The sequence below is a fragment of the Leucopleurus acutus genome, assembly GCF_964270905.1.
Source record: "Leucopleurus acutus genome assembly, chromosome: 2".
In the NCBI taxonomy this organism is placed as follows: Eukaryota; Metazoa; Chordata; class Mammalia; order Artiodactyla; family Delphinidae; genus Leucopleurus; species Leucopleurus acutus.
In genome coordinates, this window is record NC_139143.1 from 121889580 (window position 1) to 121907084 (window position 17505).

The 17505-nt window shown below is 34.2% G+C and overlaps 1 protein-coding gene across 12 annotated transcripts in view; it reads right to left on the reverse strand.

Moving 5' to 3' along the window:
* ADGRL2 (adhesion G protein-coupled receptor L2) overlaps positions 1-17505 on the reverse strand; it is a 180103-nt gene that overhangs the window by 28983 nt on the left and 133615 nt on the right. For 11 of the 12 annotated variants that reach the window (XM_082833979.1, XM_082833975.1, XM_082833974.1 and 8 more), the window contains 4 exons: positions 11196-11486; positions 10308-10411; positions 9283-9468; positions 5450-5633 (listed from right to left, as the gene is read on the reverse strand). In XM_082833979.1, coding sequence (XP_082690105.1) covers positions 5450-5633; positions 9283-9468; positions 10308-10411; positions 11196-11486 — 765 coding nt within the window. The remainder of the gene's footprint in view (positions 1-5449; positions 5634-9282; positions 9469-10307; positions 10412-11195; positions 11487-17505) is intronic. The other variant, XM_082833980.1, reaches the window with a different exon arrangement.

The following is a 17505-nucleotide window of genomic DNA, read 5'->3' on the forward strand; positions in this document are numbered from 1 at the left end:
TTTCAAAATCTATCTACAAACTCAGTCTAATTCTAATAAAAATTCCAACAAGATTTTTTTGAGTATGTGGAACTTGACAAGACGATTTTAAAATGCACATGGAAGAGACATGCCGAATAGCAGCCCAGAGGAATCCGATTCCTCAAGAAGCAGGGTTGAAAGGACTCACCAGATATTAATAATATTGAAACAAAAACAAAAGCAACAATGTAAAACAGACACTCCCAACATGTACAGAAACTTGATATATGACAGAGATATCTTTACAAACCACTGGGGACAGGAATGGCTTATGCACTGAAAGTGCTGAAACAACTGATTATCTGTATAGAAAAAAATGAAATTAGTTCCCTCATTAATATTATAAACAAAATAAATTTCAGGTTGGATTAAAAACATAAATGTAAAAAGGCAAAGCTTTATCATTTCTAAAGAAAGTATAAAATCTTTATCACTGCAAAGTAGAGAAAAATTTCTTGATCAGGGGACAAAAAACCCCCCCAAAACACTATATTTTTTAAACAAGATCCCAAAAGTATCAATCCTAAAAGAAAGGATTGATAATTTGAGTTCATTATTCCGTAAAACAAAAGATTAATAAACAAGGTACAAAAGAGAAGGCACAGGCAGAATAAACATTTGCAAACTATATAATCTTCAAAGAATTAGTTTCCAGAATGCATTACCTACATAGAAAGAGATAGACAGGAAAAAATTGTGGACAAGAAATTCACAGGAGAGAAAATTAAAATACCCAATAAATGCATTAAATAATCAGGGAACTGCAAATAATGTGATCAATTCAAATCTATTAGAATGACAAAATTTATGTCAATAATAAAGTGTTGACAAAGAGAGTGACGGGGAACAATGATATTACTGGTGAGAATGTAAATTGGTAAAACAACATTAGAAAGCAATGTGGCAGTATTTAGTAAAGTTAAACATGGGCATGCTCTACCACTCAAAAACTATTTCTAGGTTGTGTGTGTGCGCACGCATATATACCTTGAAAGTCACAAATGTATGAGTAAGAGGCATACAAAAACTTTCACCACAGTTTTCATAATATCAGCAAAAAAGTGTAAGCCACTAAAATATCTATCACAGGCATAGTTAAATGATTGTGCATTCTTAGAGCAAATGAATGAACTAGAGATGCACATATCAATGTGCATAAATATGAAAAATATAATGGCAAGGGAAAATTATACAATTACATTTATAGTGTGAAATCATTAACATTAAAGACATGAAAAATAACAGTTAAAGGTATATACCTGTAGAGCAAAAATAAATAAATAAAAGCTTACTAATGCTAACAAAGTAAGAATGATGGTTACCCTCTTCTTCATCTGATCAGGAAGGAGGGGACCCAGGGGATTTCCAGATTATATATACCTACTTCTTTTCCCCAAAACCTGAAGCAAATATGGTAAAATGCTAAGATGTGGCTCAGTGGGTGACTGCTACACAGATGTTTATGATTTTCTCTATACTTTTGTATAGCCGACATAATATATGTTTTGTTCAACAGATTTCCTGAAAGTGAACACACGTGATTCATAGAAGAGCCACCCAGAGCCTCACTCACAGCCAGTGCTGAAGATAGGATTTTAATATATTTCTCTGTCCTTCTGTTTGTCAAATTCATCACTGAGTAGTGGCTGCAGTGAGAGGAAAGGGGAAGAAAAGTAATACAGTGTACAATGGAAAAACTAGGACCTCTGCCAGCAGACCCGCAGCGTACTAGGTTCCATCAGCCTGAGTCCCGGGGTAAAAGCAACATGGAGCCAACTGAAGATGGTAGGGAGCAAAGCAAAGCTAAGCCTCAGGTGACATGGAGTAAAGCAGTCATAAACTTTGTTGCTGAGAGCTGCCGTGACTTTAGGGTTTTTGTTACTGCAGTATAACTAAGCTTAAATTGAGGTATACAATCAAGCTGGCTGCTAAGCCCATTGGGAAAATAAATGATAGGGAATTTTACTATGCTGGATTAGGCTGATAATAACTAAACCACATAATCAATCTTAAGATCACAAAGAAAGACAATCAAACATGATGTGCTTCTTTTCATAAGCTGCAACAGAAAGTATTGGGGGGTGGTATTTAAACCTGAGGTTATTAGACCAGCCAAAGAACCTCGAAGGGTAGAAGGAAAACTCTTCCTTTCCAGTAAGAGCAATGCATCAGTCAAATGTACAACATGAACTTGTTTGTATCCTGGTTAAACAAATTAGGTATTAACAAATTTACAAAAATCAAATAACTGAAATCCCCTTTTTATCTTTCCTGTTTTTGATATTTTTTTAAAGTATGAGAATGGCTTGTTTTTTTTTTAAAGTCTAAGATACATATTAAAGTATTTAAAGTAATAATATAATATTAGGGTTTGCTTTAATAATACAATGGTGAGAGGAATAAGTCAAACAGGATTGGCTAGATGTTGTTGAAGCTGGGTAATGAGGATTTTTTATCAAAATTAAAAACTTCTGCTTCTCTCAAGATATCATTAAGAAAATAGAATGAAAAGTCACATGCTGAGTGACTATATATTCAGAATACATATATGAGACAAAAGATTTGTATCAGGAATATATAAATAATCTTTATAATCCAATAATAAAACAAAGAACTCAAAATGGGAAAAATCAGATACTTCACAAAAAGATATATGAATGGCCAATAAGAACATGAAAAGTTGGAACAGTTTTCAGCAAAACATAACTTTGCAACCATACAAATGCAAAATAAAACCAAAATGAGATTCCACTACAAACCACTAAAATGGCTAAAATTTAAAAAGACATTTGAAAAGACAATTGTAAATGCTGGTGAGGATGTGAAGCAACTGGAACTCTAATTGCTATTAGGAATATAAAATGGTACAATCACTTGGGAAAATAGCAGCTTTACTAATAACAGTCAAAAAGTGTATAAATGTATAAATAGAGATACAAATAGTGTTGTGTCCTTATAATGGAAATTCAGCAATAAAAAGGACAGAATTACTGATGTTGGCACCAACATAGATGAATCTCAATAACATTATACTGTGTAAAAGAGGCCAGATCAAAAGGAGTATATAGTCTATGATTCCATTCAACGGAAGGTCTAGAAAAAGCAAAACTAAACTATAGTGACATAAAGCAGATCAGTGGTTGCCTGGGGCTGGGGGTATAACAAGACTGACTGACAAAGATTATAAAGGACCCTTTTGAGGTGGCTGAAATACTGACCATGCTGTTGGTTAAATGGGTGTACATTTGTCAAATCTCATCAAAGAGTACCATTAAAACAGCTGCTCTTATTGTATATAAATTATACCTCAAAGTTGATTTTAAAAAGCTATAATCAGGTATAATTATAACATATAACTATGCCACTTTACGAGGTCATGTATAAGGGTAAATCATATAATCAAGTGAAAATAAGGATTCAAGGAGAAACCACTAAGGAGGAGAATCAAATTGTCTCAATAATCAAAGATACTGTATCCACACCCTAAATTTAGATGAGAACATAAAGTGAAGACATAAAGGGATAATGGGCTATTTTAGTTCTCATGTCTAAAAAGAGAACAAGTCCTAGGAAAAAGTTGAATCTTGAATGCCATATTAAATTACGGATATTATTTTTCACAAAATTGTGAAATAAAAGACATGGAAATATATTGGAATATGTAAAATGGCCTTCATATCGATAATTCTTGGGTAATAAATACATGCATACATTAAGTTCAGGGCATTATTTTTGAGAAGGCAGTAAAATGTGTACTACACGCTATGAGAATCTCTACCCACAATGTTCTTTCTTTAATTAAAATTTTTTTAAAAACCAGTGTAAAGGATAAACATTTAGAACTCTGAAAAACACAAGTATCAGGGAAAAAATATTCCTGGCCATTCTCAAACTGAGATAAAAATATCTCAGACATATAATAATAGAGTGTCCTGCATACGTAAAGCCGGTGGGAGCAGAGGATGTTGACCTGGCCTATCAAAATTTCTTTGCACTCTTGGAAGGAGCTTAAATGGGAAATTTTATGTTTTTTGGTTGTTTTTAAAATAGCCTTCAGAAGATTTAGAAAACAAATTGAGGTCACAACACAACACTTCAAACAATACTTTTTATGACTTATCTTCTGAGACAATCAAGTCCACACTCCTTTACCTTACAGGTACGTCCCTGGAAACATTTGAGAAGAATTGTTTAATGCGTATGTTAGGAATTTTATTAGACTACTAAATAAATTAAACCTCAAAATAACAAAAGCTTTAGACATAAAATAGGAGCTTTATTCATTGTCTATTCCTACTAAGCTATGGTAGAATATCACTTTCCTTATGACTGGTCTCCCACATTAAAGCAGGCCAAATTATTTTGATTTCACTTAAAGTTATTAAGTTATTTGTCATTTCAAAACCTCATAAAGTAAACAAAAACATGATTTTAATATACCTTTTTTCCTAAAAACTCAGTTATTTAAAATAAGCTTAAGGCTCTGAATTTAAATCCAGGTATCATAATCTGATTGATGTCTATTTCTCCTATACACCTTGTTTCTCTGTATTTTTAAATAAAAGTCTCATACTTAGGTGGGCACAATAAGGCAATGAGATATGGCATTCCAGATAGCAAAACTTCATTCAATATCTGCTGCTCCAATGCACTCTTTCGATGGAAAAGTAGTCTGTGTTCCCTTTGGGTTTTTTTTTACATTTATGCTGTGGAAATTTTTTTACTTTACTAAGGGATACTAAAATTTCATTCGAGCTCAACCCCACTGAATAACAATTCTAAATCAGTCAAGCCTATATTAATATAATTTCACTGTACTTACAGTAGTACTTCTTTCAAATACCATCAAAAGTGAATTCCTACCTCTCACTGCCAGCATTTAAATTCTAAATGATGCTTCAAAACTATCCGCAGCTGTTTTACAGTCTATAAAGCATGGATATTCTGCTCTATGGGTGATGTAGTTCACTGACCACATTTTCACCTGAAAGCAGTTCTGTTTAATATAAATGTTTGGCTCAAATATCTGCGTGCCTAAAATACTTGGGAGAACGCATTTCAGAAAGTAATTTAACCTCATTAGGAACGTATTGTATAAAATGGAAAGGCATTCGCCACAGCTCCACAGCAAGCACTTTCATTACGTAAGCAGTCCATATTCTTGCAGTTAGGTACTCTACACACTGTTTTCCTTTAATGATTTTTCAGTTGGAAAAAAACACCAACTTTTAAAAGACATAGGATAGATTTTGGCTTTTGCATTAATTTTATGAGTGTGATCAATAATATCTCTTATTAAGGGACAAAAATACTTGGACAAAATAGAAGTTTGGCACTGGGAAATAACTCACAAGACTCAATGGAAGCATTATTCTCTTAAACATCTATCTTCTAAATCAAAATTAAACCTGACAATAGATTCACTCACCAATATTTTCTGTGGGCATTGAGACCCTGGTTGGTTCTACGAGATTGTCAGCCAGGACAAAAGCTCCTTCTTCCAATGTATCCAGTAGCATTGTTGCAGTATGCGCTTGTTCAGAAGAATTCATGTGTTTCCATGATTCCAAAGCTTCAGGTCTCAGAAGGTTGTCCACTGTGTCAACAATTGCCTGCATCCATTAGAAAACTATCATTAGTTTTGACTACTTCTAGTACCAAGGTGATTTTCAATCACTGACTAGTGACAACTGTAATATTTATCTGTCATGATGATTTACTCTTATGGAAGAACACCTGGACAACATATATCTGGCCAACTTGATGTCTGACCCTTTCAAAATAGAGCTAGCTGAAGATCAGTAGACTACTATTTGATTATAAAGACTAAGTATAAAGAGATGACTCATTTCTGTTTATCTAATCATATTTCAATTGTTGCAAAGAAATAAAACCAGTGTCAGCTCTTAATCTGAGGTATTACCCCTACATGCATGGTCACTCCTACATAAAACCTCAAGACTTAAATGTTCTAAATAGAAAACACTGGTGTCTCTAGAGTAGCCTAATACCTATGCTTGAAAATTAAACCATATTGTTTTTTGGAACCTGAACTAAAAATAATAACCAAAATTGTGCCTTATAACATTGTCTACTTATTATCATTGGGAAAAAAACAAGGTGATTTCAAAGTGTATAAGTTATCTGTGAACATTTTCAACTCTTCCAATTGCCTGGCCAGCTAAAAAACACTCGAGAGTATACCTTAATTCATAAACAATCATCTGTTTTTAAGGAGATCAAGAGAACAGTCAAAATATTTAAAACCTATACTAATAATTTAAGAAAAACAGAGAGGCAAAGTAAAGTCTTAATAAATATCCAAGTTATAAATATTCCTATGTGTAGGTTTAGTTTATTACCATGTAAAACAACATTAAATAAAAATGTAACCCGGTCAGTTAAGCAATTGAAGGCAGGCTTTTGTACTGATACTTACTGTAGCTGTACACTGACTATGGCCTGGATAACTGAAATCACTGAGTTTATTTACTCTTTCCCATTTACCTAGCCATAATGTGTCATTAAGCCCAAATATCAATTGTTTTGATCTACTGATAATCACTGAGGAAAAAAAACACACTCTACAAAGAACAACAAAAATTGCTAGTTTGAGGTACTATATTGAAATGAGTACGGGGAAAAGTTGTTTGAGGCTACTGTCAGAGTTAAGATTAATTAGCTTAGTCCAACTTAATATCCTCGTTCTGTCTGCCACGTGAGCCACCACGACCTTCCTAGCAGGTAGAAGATACTCGCAAGTGGCATTAAAGGCTTTTTTCTCTCTCTGATGGGAGATAGAATAGTCAAAGTGCTCACACTGATACTGCTGCAGCCATTAACTAGAATGGAACAGAAATTGGTCTGCTGAGGCCAGATTCATTAGTCACCAAGAAATACAGACTGGAGCCTCTAATCTAAGTTACAAATGAATCCTCTGTCACAAAGCAGGAACTCGCTTCATTTGCACAGTGTAAGTCAGCTTCTGATTTGTAACTTAAGGAGTTTTATTAGTTTTATCTGAACACAGAAGCTCACTTGAGACATACTGAAAATGACACTGGTCAGAAATTAAGGTCATGCTGAAATTTACTACCTATACACATAACTCGCTGATGGCATGCTTTTATTAATTTGTAATGCTCCTTAGTTATTACTAGTTGTATTTTTCTAGTGGAATCAAAATGATCATTAGCCTAATCATATTCCTGAAGTAGTCTCCCTGCCAAAGAAAAAAAGCTATTCTATTCCCACTGAGATATATGTCCTGGGCAACATACTAATTATTACATTTCACACGTTAACTAATACCTTAAAGGTGAGCTGAAAATTTCCATACAACAAATTCTATACACTTCAGTATCTATTTCTTTGCCCCCATTAAACAGGCTAATAAGGGACTTTCAAAATATTACCACCTAAAAACAGACTTTCCCACTGCCTTTTCTTGTAAAGTTCTCAGATGCAGCAATGTCTATTACTCGTTAGTGAAATGCTGTTCTTTTTTTCTAGATCTTGCCAACTAAAACTGGTGAAGTCATATCTTTTGAATAATCTCTATTCTACAAAACTTACAAAGTTCTTTTGTTTTGTTTTCATACATATACAGATTAGTTCTTCAAGGTTTGATTGACTAGGAATATGGTCCCCAGATGAGTAGGGTTAGAAAGTAACCATCCCCAGGCAAAAGGAACTTCTTTATTATTTGGATCTACCACACAGAACTGGCTTGGCATAATTCCACTGTTAGCCTCACCATGTTTCCTATTTTACTTGGATATACCAGTGAGAAAAACTGGCTGCAGTGGACAAGGATTTTAAGCCAAACAGTGGCTTTCCGTTTCTATCATCTCGATAAAAACCAACATATAACATATAACGAGAGCACTGTCACATTTTATATTTTATTTCTAGTAACCCATCCCCTTATCAACCTGATTCTAGAAATGACTCCAAAAAATTTCAAGACAAAGCCTGTTTCATTTAAGAGTACACCACAGAGATAAGAAAGCAGTGACTTTTTCATGCACATACATTATGACTACACAGTCTTTGATATGATAAACTGCCAGGAATATATCATAGCTGTTTCACTCAAGTTGTTTTTCAATCCACAGAGATGACAACAGGAAATAACGAGACTTTATGATAACTTTCCAATTCAGAGGCTATTTCATTAAAATTCTTGTATGTTTGGATGAATGGAAAAACAGCAAAAATTATAAAAATAAAGTATTTGCTTATTCTGAGAGTAATATACCTGTGAAAAGCCAACATTTGTACAGCTGATATGGGGCACATTATATAATTATCAAAGACTGAAATACATTGGATCATGCAGCAAGATGATAAAGCGTAACAGGTAGCTGAAGAAGGGAGAAAGCAGGGTGACAGCACAGGGGAGATACCTTAAGGTAAGCCCTGCATGTCTTCTCTCGTTTTTGGAGCTTTTTAGTAAAAGAAAAGAAAATCAGAGGTTAGATTTTTATCTGTTGAAAATTGAGGAAAGAAGAAATCCTCAGAAATTAAGCTGGTGGTCCTGAGCTCAGCGTTTATGATGTACCGTAATCCTCTGGATTTTTGTGAGTCTATACTGATTGCCAAGATTGTGTATTCAGTTTTCAGCTGTATTTTACTAAACATGATTATCCAAAGTATCTTGATAAACCTAGAGACAAAGTATGTGATGAAAAGGAAGAAAAAAACCATAAAACCGTTTCAGCCACAGATTTCGGATTCATATGAATTTCATATAAACACTTTACAGTGTGGTTAAAATAACTATCAAATTTTTGTCAAGGTAGGAAAAATTAGTAGCACTAACACAGTATACTCCTAGAAAAGGAAACTTGTCCTTCTCTCAAAACCTACCACTGAAAACAGTATTTCAGTGGCTAACATTCCTATATGCATCACAATTTTCTTACAGTCACAAGAGTTGACTGTATTAGTATATCAGTTGTGTAACAGAATCTCTCCTAGTGGGCCTTCCAAAGTGAGAGTACTGACCAAAACCAGGCAGATGACGTTTACCACCAACTAAAATCTCCCTCAGGTAATTAGCGTCATTTGGGGGGTGGGAATGGGTGTGCCCGTTGCTCCTTTCCCAACTAGAATTCTTTCTTGAGATATGAACCAAATTAGAAGTTCTGTTTCTATGCGTTTGTCCAGGGGGCCAAAAGTTAGTCAGTTAACTGCTGGAAGAATCCAGAGCAGCCATACAAAACATCTAATTGAAAACAACGGAAAATTTCTACCTACCTTGTTATAACTCCGTCCAGCTGAATCCTTTTCACTAGGTTTCAGTTCCTGCAGCTGCGCATCAAGAATGTCCACCAACTGCTCCATCAACCTCACTGAAGAACTCACGTCCCCAGCAAACACTGGCCCTTTGGTATGTTTAGCCAGTTCATTGGCAAGGCTAGCAGCGTTTTCTCCACTTCTGATCTGAAATGACAGTTTATATTATCTCAGTAAGATTTCTTGTTCTGTTTGTGGCTTCTTATTTTTTCCCAAGTATCTTTGTTGTGGTGAGAAAAGTATTTGCAAATACGTCAAAATCTGCAACTGAGACCAATAATTTCTCTTCATTTCAGATGATTAAAGATTCTTAGATCCTCAAAAAAATATACTTAATCAGACATTTTAAAGAAACAAAAGGTAAAAAAATCAGAAATCGTTTAAAAAATTTTTGAGATAGTTCTCTCATTTCACTGCAACCATTTAAAACTATTTAAAAATCTTACTTATTTATTCCAATGATCCAAAAATTTAAGTGAGAATGTAATCAATATAATACTGAGGGCTATTATCTACTGCTTGCATTTTAGAAAGGTAGATGGCGAAGGAGAAACTAAAATGTCATTGCATTACAATGTAATATTAAAGTTACTAATGCTTTTTAAAGTCATTTTTCTTATTCTATCATAATCATCTGCATTATGAACATCTGCTTGCATTCTGTGGATTCAGTTGCAAATTAATGATACTTGATTTATTAGGGCAATACACTATTTGTCTTACAAACATCAAAAGAAACAGAACTAAATATGAATGAAATTAAGCAACTATGTACTCATTAAAAAGCTTAACATAGAAAACAGCATGCCCTAAAACATATGTAACTTTGAATAAATAGTTTACAGACAAAGCTATGCATAATTTTTTACTTTTATGCTGAACAAAGAGCAACGAAGCTGGTTTTAACATACAAAGTTAAATTATTTATGTTAGAAGTTAAAGCCCTTAATCACCAATGTGTATCATATTAAAAGGTTCCAACCAACCTTCTGAGCCAGCTGATTTACCCAGTGTGAGGTACAGTTGCTAAGATCGGGGCCCCTAGGGTTCCATGTTCCAGTGGAAAGCATGCAGAGATACGAGGCAGTTCCTACAACAGATGTAGAAAGCAACAGTGAAATTGAAACCATTTTTTCTGCATGCATTCGGGAAATCAGCTATGATGATCCTACTCCGTGCGTTAAATTTTGAATAAACATTAATGGAAGTAGTTGACAATAACTGATGAAAAGTAGGGTATAATACAGACTATAAACAGTAAATATAAAGTCGGCACAGAAATATCAGACATTTACAGCAAACAAACAAAAAGCCCTTGATTTTCTTGGGACTCATCCAAAATGATACATTGCAATGAGAAAGACAGCTGTAAGGAAGCCTCACTAGAGAATCCATGGGCAAAAATCTCAGGCTTGACCTAGGTCTTTAAGAGGGAGAGAATTTAATTCAGTGCCTGACCTTAAATGACTTTTACAGTTTAAAAACCTTTAAGTTGTCTACATGTGCTATATTACCAAAGTAACAAAAACAACAATGAAGTTAGCTATCGTAAATATCTCTTTCCTCAAATAAAATCACTTCTGTGTAATTTAGAACCTACTTAAAATAAGTTTTTGTTTGTTTGGGTTTTTTTTTGCTCTACCCAGGCCTTTCACTGTTGTGCCCTCTCCCGCTGCGGAGCACAGGATCCGGACACACAGGCTCAGCGGCCATGGCTCACGGGCCCAGCCGCTCCGCGGCACGTGGGATCTTCCCGGACCGGGGGCACGAACCCGTGTCCCCTGCATCGGCAGGCGGACTCTCAACCACTGCGCCACCAGGGAAGCCCCTAAAATAAGTTTTAAAATGTATATATAGTATTTGACAGGAAATACCTCTCGTTCCCTTGGGACATGGTCGTTCAACCATCATTCCCCTTTGTGTCTGAGGCCACCTTATCCCCCTTGCGTCTAATGCTTCACAGAATCTCTCTGGCAGGGGAAAAATATTTGTTACAGGAGGAATTTTGGTTGTAGAAACTGCTGGAGGTGGTTTTGTCCCTTTGCTTCCTTCCTGAGATCCAGCTACAGTTGTGCTCATGGGGCCTTTCTGTGAAGGGCTTGTGGTTGATACTGTGGTTTTGAACATCTCAGCTGAAGAAGTTACTGTCACAGCTGTGGTAGGCACTACGGAAAAAAGATGAGTATGTTAATCTCAAACACACACTTGCACTCATATGTGAACGTGTACGCACGTGCACACACACACACACACACACACACACACACACACACACACACCCTACCCATCCAACTACCCCAACACCAACAAAATGAGAAATTAATGAGAATATCCGTAGGGTGGGAGGAAGAATAAATCTCTTCATTTATTCCAATTTATTCATATTGTTGGCTAAGCGATGGCAGTTTAGGATTTACCATAGATTTTGCTCTATGACTCTAATTGTGCTAGGCTTACTTCTCAATGAAATATTTGATAATAAATTTTATGTACAATTTCATCATACATCATGTAACAGGAAATGAAGGGCAGTTTCATATAGAAAATTTCAATGTACATATCAAATACATTATGTCATATCAAATACATTTAGAAAAATCCGTTTCTTATATAAATTCATACTCTGAAACAATAAAATTCAAAGTATCAACAAAAGTCTAACCATTACATATAATTAGGACAATAGAAAATTTCAAGTCACCCACTCTGCATCTTGAAGGCAAACAAATACTGTAACATCTTTCCACCCAGCAGCCATTCTTGCTTGAGAGATTTTTGAGCATGCCTGATTAGATCCAAACAGAAGATAAGCTGGGCATGCTTGTGCTGTTTCAGTAAGGAAACATCTGAGGCTTCGACATTTTTACTTTTGAAAACACAGGTATGAAAAAGAAACTACTTCTGGTCAGAGGTTACAATGCAATCTCATATCAAGATAACGGGTTCGATCAAATAATGCCTAATTTGAAAACAACCCTACATATCCTACTGACCTTTAACAGAGAGTATAAAAGGATTTAAAAATATAAAAGTGGATTTAAGCGTAGAAATTTTAAAATAAAAAAATTTAGGGTTATTTTAGACTTCCAACATTACTTTTAAACTGTTGAATCCACTAGGTTAAAATAATAATGGAGCTTAATGTTTCCCTCATTAACACTTAATTTAAAAAAAAACAACGAAAATTCTGTCAGTAAAACTTTAATGGCACCATTTAAAATCTATTAGGTGATCACACTACAGTTTTATCAACATTTAGATTACTGGCTCTTAAGACCTTGTAAATATGATGCCTTAAATTTAAATTGAGTAGAGCAAACTAAAATTAACTATTTTTTAAAATAATCTTATAAAACATTAACTTAATTTATGGCTTTGCTATACATAAGTAACAGACTAGAACATTAAAACTTCTTGGAAAACAAGTTCATATTATCACTGATAATATTAAGCTCTGGTCCATAAATAGTTTACATAATTCTGACTCTATGACAGAGTATGCTAAGTTTATCAAAAAAAGTAGTGTGTACTTGTTTCTAGTTCTTTAGTAGTGAGAAACTTCTTGTTATCAATAAGTGCAAGACACACTTTTTACACCCTTTTTTCATTCTATCACAAGAGAAACTTCTTAAGCAATGTTTTATTTCCAGGGCATCAGTTACTGACCATATGAGAGAAGCCTGTGTACATTAGCCAAGCATCATGCCTAGCCAGCTGCTGCAGAAACCTATTCAAACCTGTTTATCTTTCTCTGTAAAGCGCTTCCCTGACATCCTGTTAAACCTCGTAATTTTCTTTTGATTACAATGCAGCCAGGCTTTCAGTGCTTTCTCAATTAACATTTGTCAAAAGCATCACAATCTTTTGCAGAAGTGTCAAGTGAATGCTGCTGAATGAAATCTAAAAGCCGGGGGGCGGGGGGATCCGGAACAAAGAGAAAAGGGCAGAGCAAAATGGTTTAGTGCTACACCTTCTGATGTATCCCTTGACACTGTGCTAATTAGTACATATTTAATCACTGAAATATGTATTAACAATACTACAATTAGTGATCTGTTTGCTGAGCATCAGCAAAGATTCATAATAAGTGAGTGAAGGTAGGCAATAAAATGACTTTTATTAAATGCACAAAATTTCATGCAACATTCTATACCATATTTGCATGTGTCATTGATAATAAAATTTCATACCTTTTTACCTTTTGTTCATCAAAAGAAGTTTAAAGGGAAGCAACACATTCTTCAAAGGTAAACCAATGAAATATTGGGGCATCATGAAAATAAACATGAACGTCAACTTTAAGTGGCAAAATGAAACCCTTTAGGAGGACAACTATAAGATTTTGCAAGGCCAAAGCTTAACAACTTCAAGGAAAGCATTTTTTTCTAATGTTGAAGCTAGAAATGAAGAGGTATTTCTAAAAATTAATATTTCTTTCCCTAGATGAAGACAGGTCACAACAGGGCACCCCATGATGATAAAAGCTTACACTTTATTCAGCATTTATGTACCAGATGCTGTGCTAATCACCATTCATGGATCATCAGATCATCTTATTTAATCCTTACCACAACCCCATGAAGTAGGCACTATGATTATCTTCCTTTTACAGAAAAGAAGACTGAGCCATGGAGGAGGTTAAGCAATTTGTTCAGGTTCACTTGTCCATACTCTTAAATGTTATGATCTTACTTTTCTAGATAAAAGATTTTTAGAGACTCTGGGGAAGTATGGCACCCTACTAAGCAATCTGCCCTTATTTTGGAGCATTTAACTGACACTGTGTTCTGCATAAATCTTTAAAAGAAGAAAAAATGTGGGAACATAGGATACTGAAGCAATAAAAAGTTTCGTAAGGAACCGTATTTGGCAAAAGGCTCAAAACTCAAGAATATCCTATAAATGGTAACAGAAAACATGGCAACTCACAATAGACTTATGTCATAAATCTAAACCCTACTTTACAGAGCCTGTCCCAAAATTATCAGGTGCCATATCAAACACACAGATTAAATGACTTAACATTCTACCTACCATTTATTATTTGAGTACAGAGATTAGAAACGGTGCCAATAATGCTAATAAACATATTTAATAGGTACCCATGAAAATTTCAACAAACACATACAGAATGGTTCAATTTACTACAACAGTATTTACTAAGAACTTGCTAATTATCACCAGCTTTTTCCTGTGTGAAAAGATTTTAAGGACAATATGGGTTGTTATTTCCCTCTTCCAAGTCCCAAAACTCACCCATTGTTCACTGAATGAACTCCAGTTAGAGTGAGTCTGTAGCCTGGTAAGGCAAAACTGCAGATTTATTAAATTTACCCTTATTCGATGTCTACAAACACTGATCATCTTTTAATTAGCATCCATTATCAGTGGGAAGATGTTTTAAGAAATATGTATTCTACACTGAACACTTCCTAAGTAATAGACCTAACTGGCTCTCTTGATAAAAAATTTCCCTCATGTTGTTTAAGTGTCATACTTCATTATTACTCTAAGACAGATATTCAGAAACTGTCAAAACTCAAGACACAATATTTCTCGATAATGTTTGGGATATCAAATCTGAAGACAGATTAAGTAAACATATAAATCAATTCAGATTAAGACATAGAAAAGATATATATGATATATCTTAATATATGACTGAAATGGGATTTTTCTAAGTCCATTTTATAGAGAAAGAAAGTAAAAGATGAAAAACAGACCTAGTTCAAGGAAATGGAGCAAATTAACTATGCCGAGATCACAAAAAGCTAAAAATTTAAAGAAAAAAAGAAAGACGTATTTGAAAACATTATTAAGGCCAAGCAATAATGTACTTGTGCTGTTAGGAATGAAAGGCTTGGATTTATAAATGGGGAAAAGTACTGAAGCTAATACAGTGTGAAACAGTCCACAATGAAAAAATATCCATTTTACAGCACAATGTACATTTCAGCTATATACATGGTAGCAAAGCCAGTACATAAGACTTGCTGACAGTGGCTTACTGGTTTGACCTAAATGTATGAGCCACAATAGTTCTGCAATGCCCCATCTACATGCAGTTAGATAACAGCACATATCTTAGATGAGCGAGGCAGGAGTCTCTCTAAAAGCATTTAAAGGTAAATTGTAAAGAGCACGTGAATAAGAGAATACAATTCAAACATCAGCAAGAAATTTAGGTCAGATAAAACTTTTTACCACTAAGGGTTTAATAAGGGGTCAATACGAATTTTCACTTTCTGAGAATATATAAGAATAGTTAACTATTTTGGATAACACAACACAGCTGTAGGAATGCAGTTACCACATATTGCTAAGTTTCTCATTTTCGAAGCTGGTAACTTTTTTCCAAAAAGCATCCAAATTATCAAAGATTCTTTCATCTGAAATGGATCAAGTTATTTACTAGAACATAAGCCACATGTGGAAAATGACATTTTTACTCATCTTGTATTTTATGAAGCACTCTGTGACAATCAGGGAGGCAATGATTCCTTGTTGAGCTGCATCTGTACTCAACTTTAGGTGCTGCCTGATTATGAATTTACATTTTTAAAATTTATTTTCTATTTTTTTCTAATGGAGGGAAAGAGATTTACTGCTACCCAAGATAAATTTAACAGCTGTGAGGGTAATACAGGTTACAAAAAAGATTAACACATGTATCTCCACAGTGTCAAATTTTGTCGATTACTGACCTTCTGCCTTTTACAAACCTATAGGATAAAGGAGAAGCATAGTACTAGCGTTTAGAAAAACAACTGAGATATAGGAACCATCCCAAATTGCTAGCCTCAAGAGAAAAAAGATAGGTCTGAATTTAAAAATAAAGAATACTAAGACTATCAACAAAGATTTTTATGTCCTAACAGATTTCATTGTTGAAAATTTAACAATGGGACATTGCTGCAATTTTCACCCAACAAATTCTAGACATACATGAATTAGAGAAAAAGGGGGCTTATACTAAGTCATATGTCATTATTGCCCTTATGTTAAGAAGAAAAATCACATATTTTTGTATTCTATAACTCAAATTAGAAATTCAATTACAAAAGGCTTCTGCTTTTGAGGTCCTAACCCTATGACAACATTTAGAATTTAGTAACATTATACCCTAAACTATGTGTGGGTGTATGTAATTGTGTTTAAGTGTGTGAATGTACACTACTTTAACAGAAGAAAAAGATGTTAATTTATGTTCCACCTTGTTGAAGAGACTGATTTAGTCACTCCAAGGAACATTCTGGCTCCTACAATTTTGAAGTAACTCAATAATATGATAATTCTAATTAACTCAGAAAATTGAAATAATTCAGATCTTTAAAACACAAATATTATTGCTCATATAGAAAAGACATAATAAGTGCAAGCTCTATAATAATATATTAAGAGGTCATTCTTCTATCTTCTACCTCATATGAGTATGAGGTAATCTTGCTTTAATGAAACATCCAAAACTTCATTTACCCTCAAAAACTGTTCACTGCAGAACTGAATTAACTTGCTAAACTAAAATATATTTCCAAAGATTTATAAAGTAATGATCCTACATAAAGATACCTAAAGAGAACACAAATCAAAAAATGCTAGTGGATTTGTCTTCATAAATCAACACTTGGGATCATTTAATGCTTAGTCCATGTGTAACAGTTAAAGTCACAGAAATACTGACCTAAAACAGTCACAAATTTATTGGGAAGTAAAAATGTGTTATTTTACACGATGATCTAGTAAGATGTTAGATGACTCCTTCTCCTACCCAGAGAGCAGAGGCCAAAACTTCAGAATACTTATGCCTGGCATTGTACATCAATCCTAGCAATTCTCCTGTGACTTCCTAACAAAAATTTCCTTTAACCACTGGCGCCAAGAAGTTAAAAGGTCTGCACATAATCAATTCAGAAGTCAGGTAGAAAAAACACACAAAGCTAACAGGTTTGTAGTTGGCATTACATTTTTAGCAATGAAAATCTAAACTGACCAAGGATGCTACAATTTTTTGAAACCAACATCTAAACGAAGAAATTCAGAAAAAGAAAATGGACCAATATAAGGCTAAAATGTACACAGTATGTGACAATTTGAAATGCCACAATATTATCATTTGCCCTTGAACTATGAAAAGGGAAAGAAAATAAATAGGAAAAAAATTAAGAAGTCTTAAAAATAAACTGT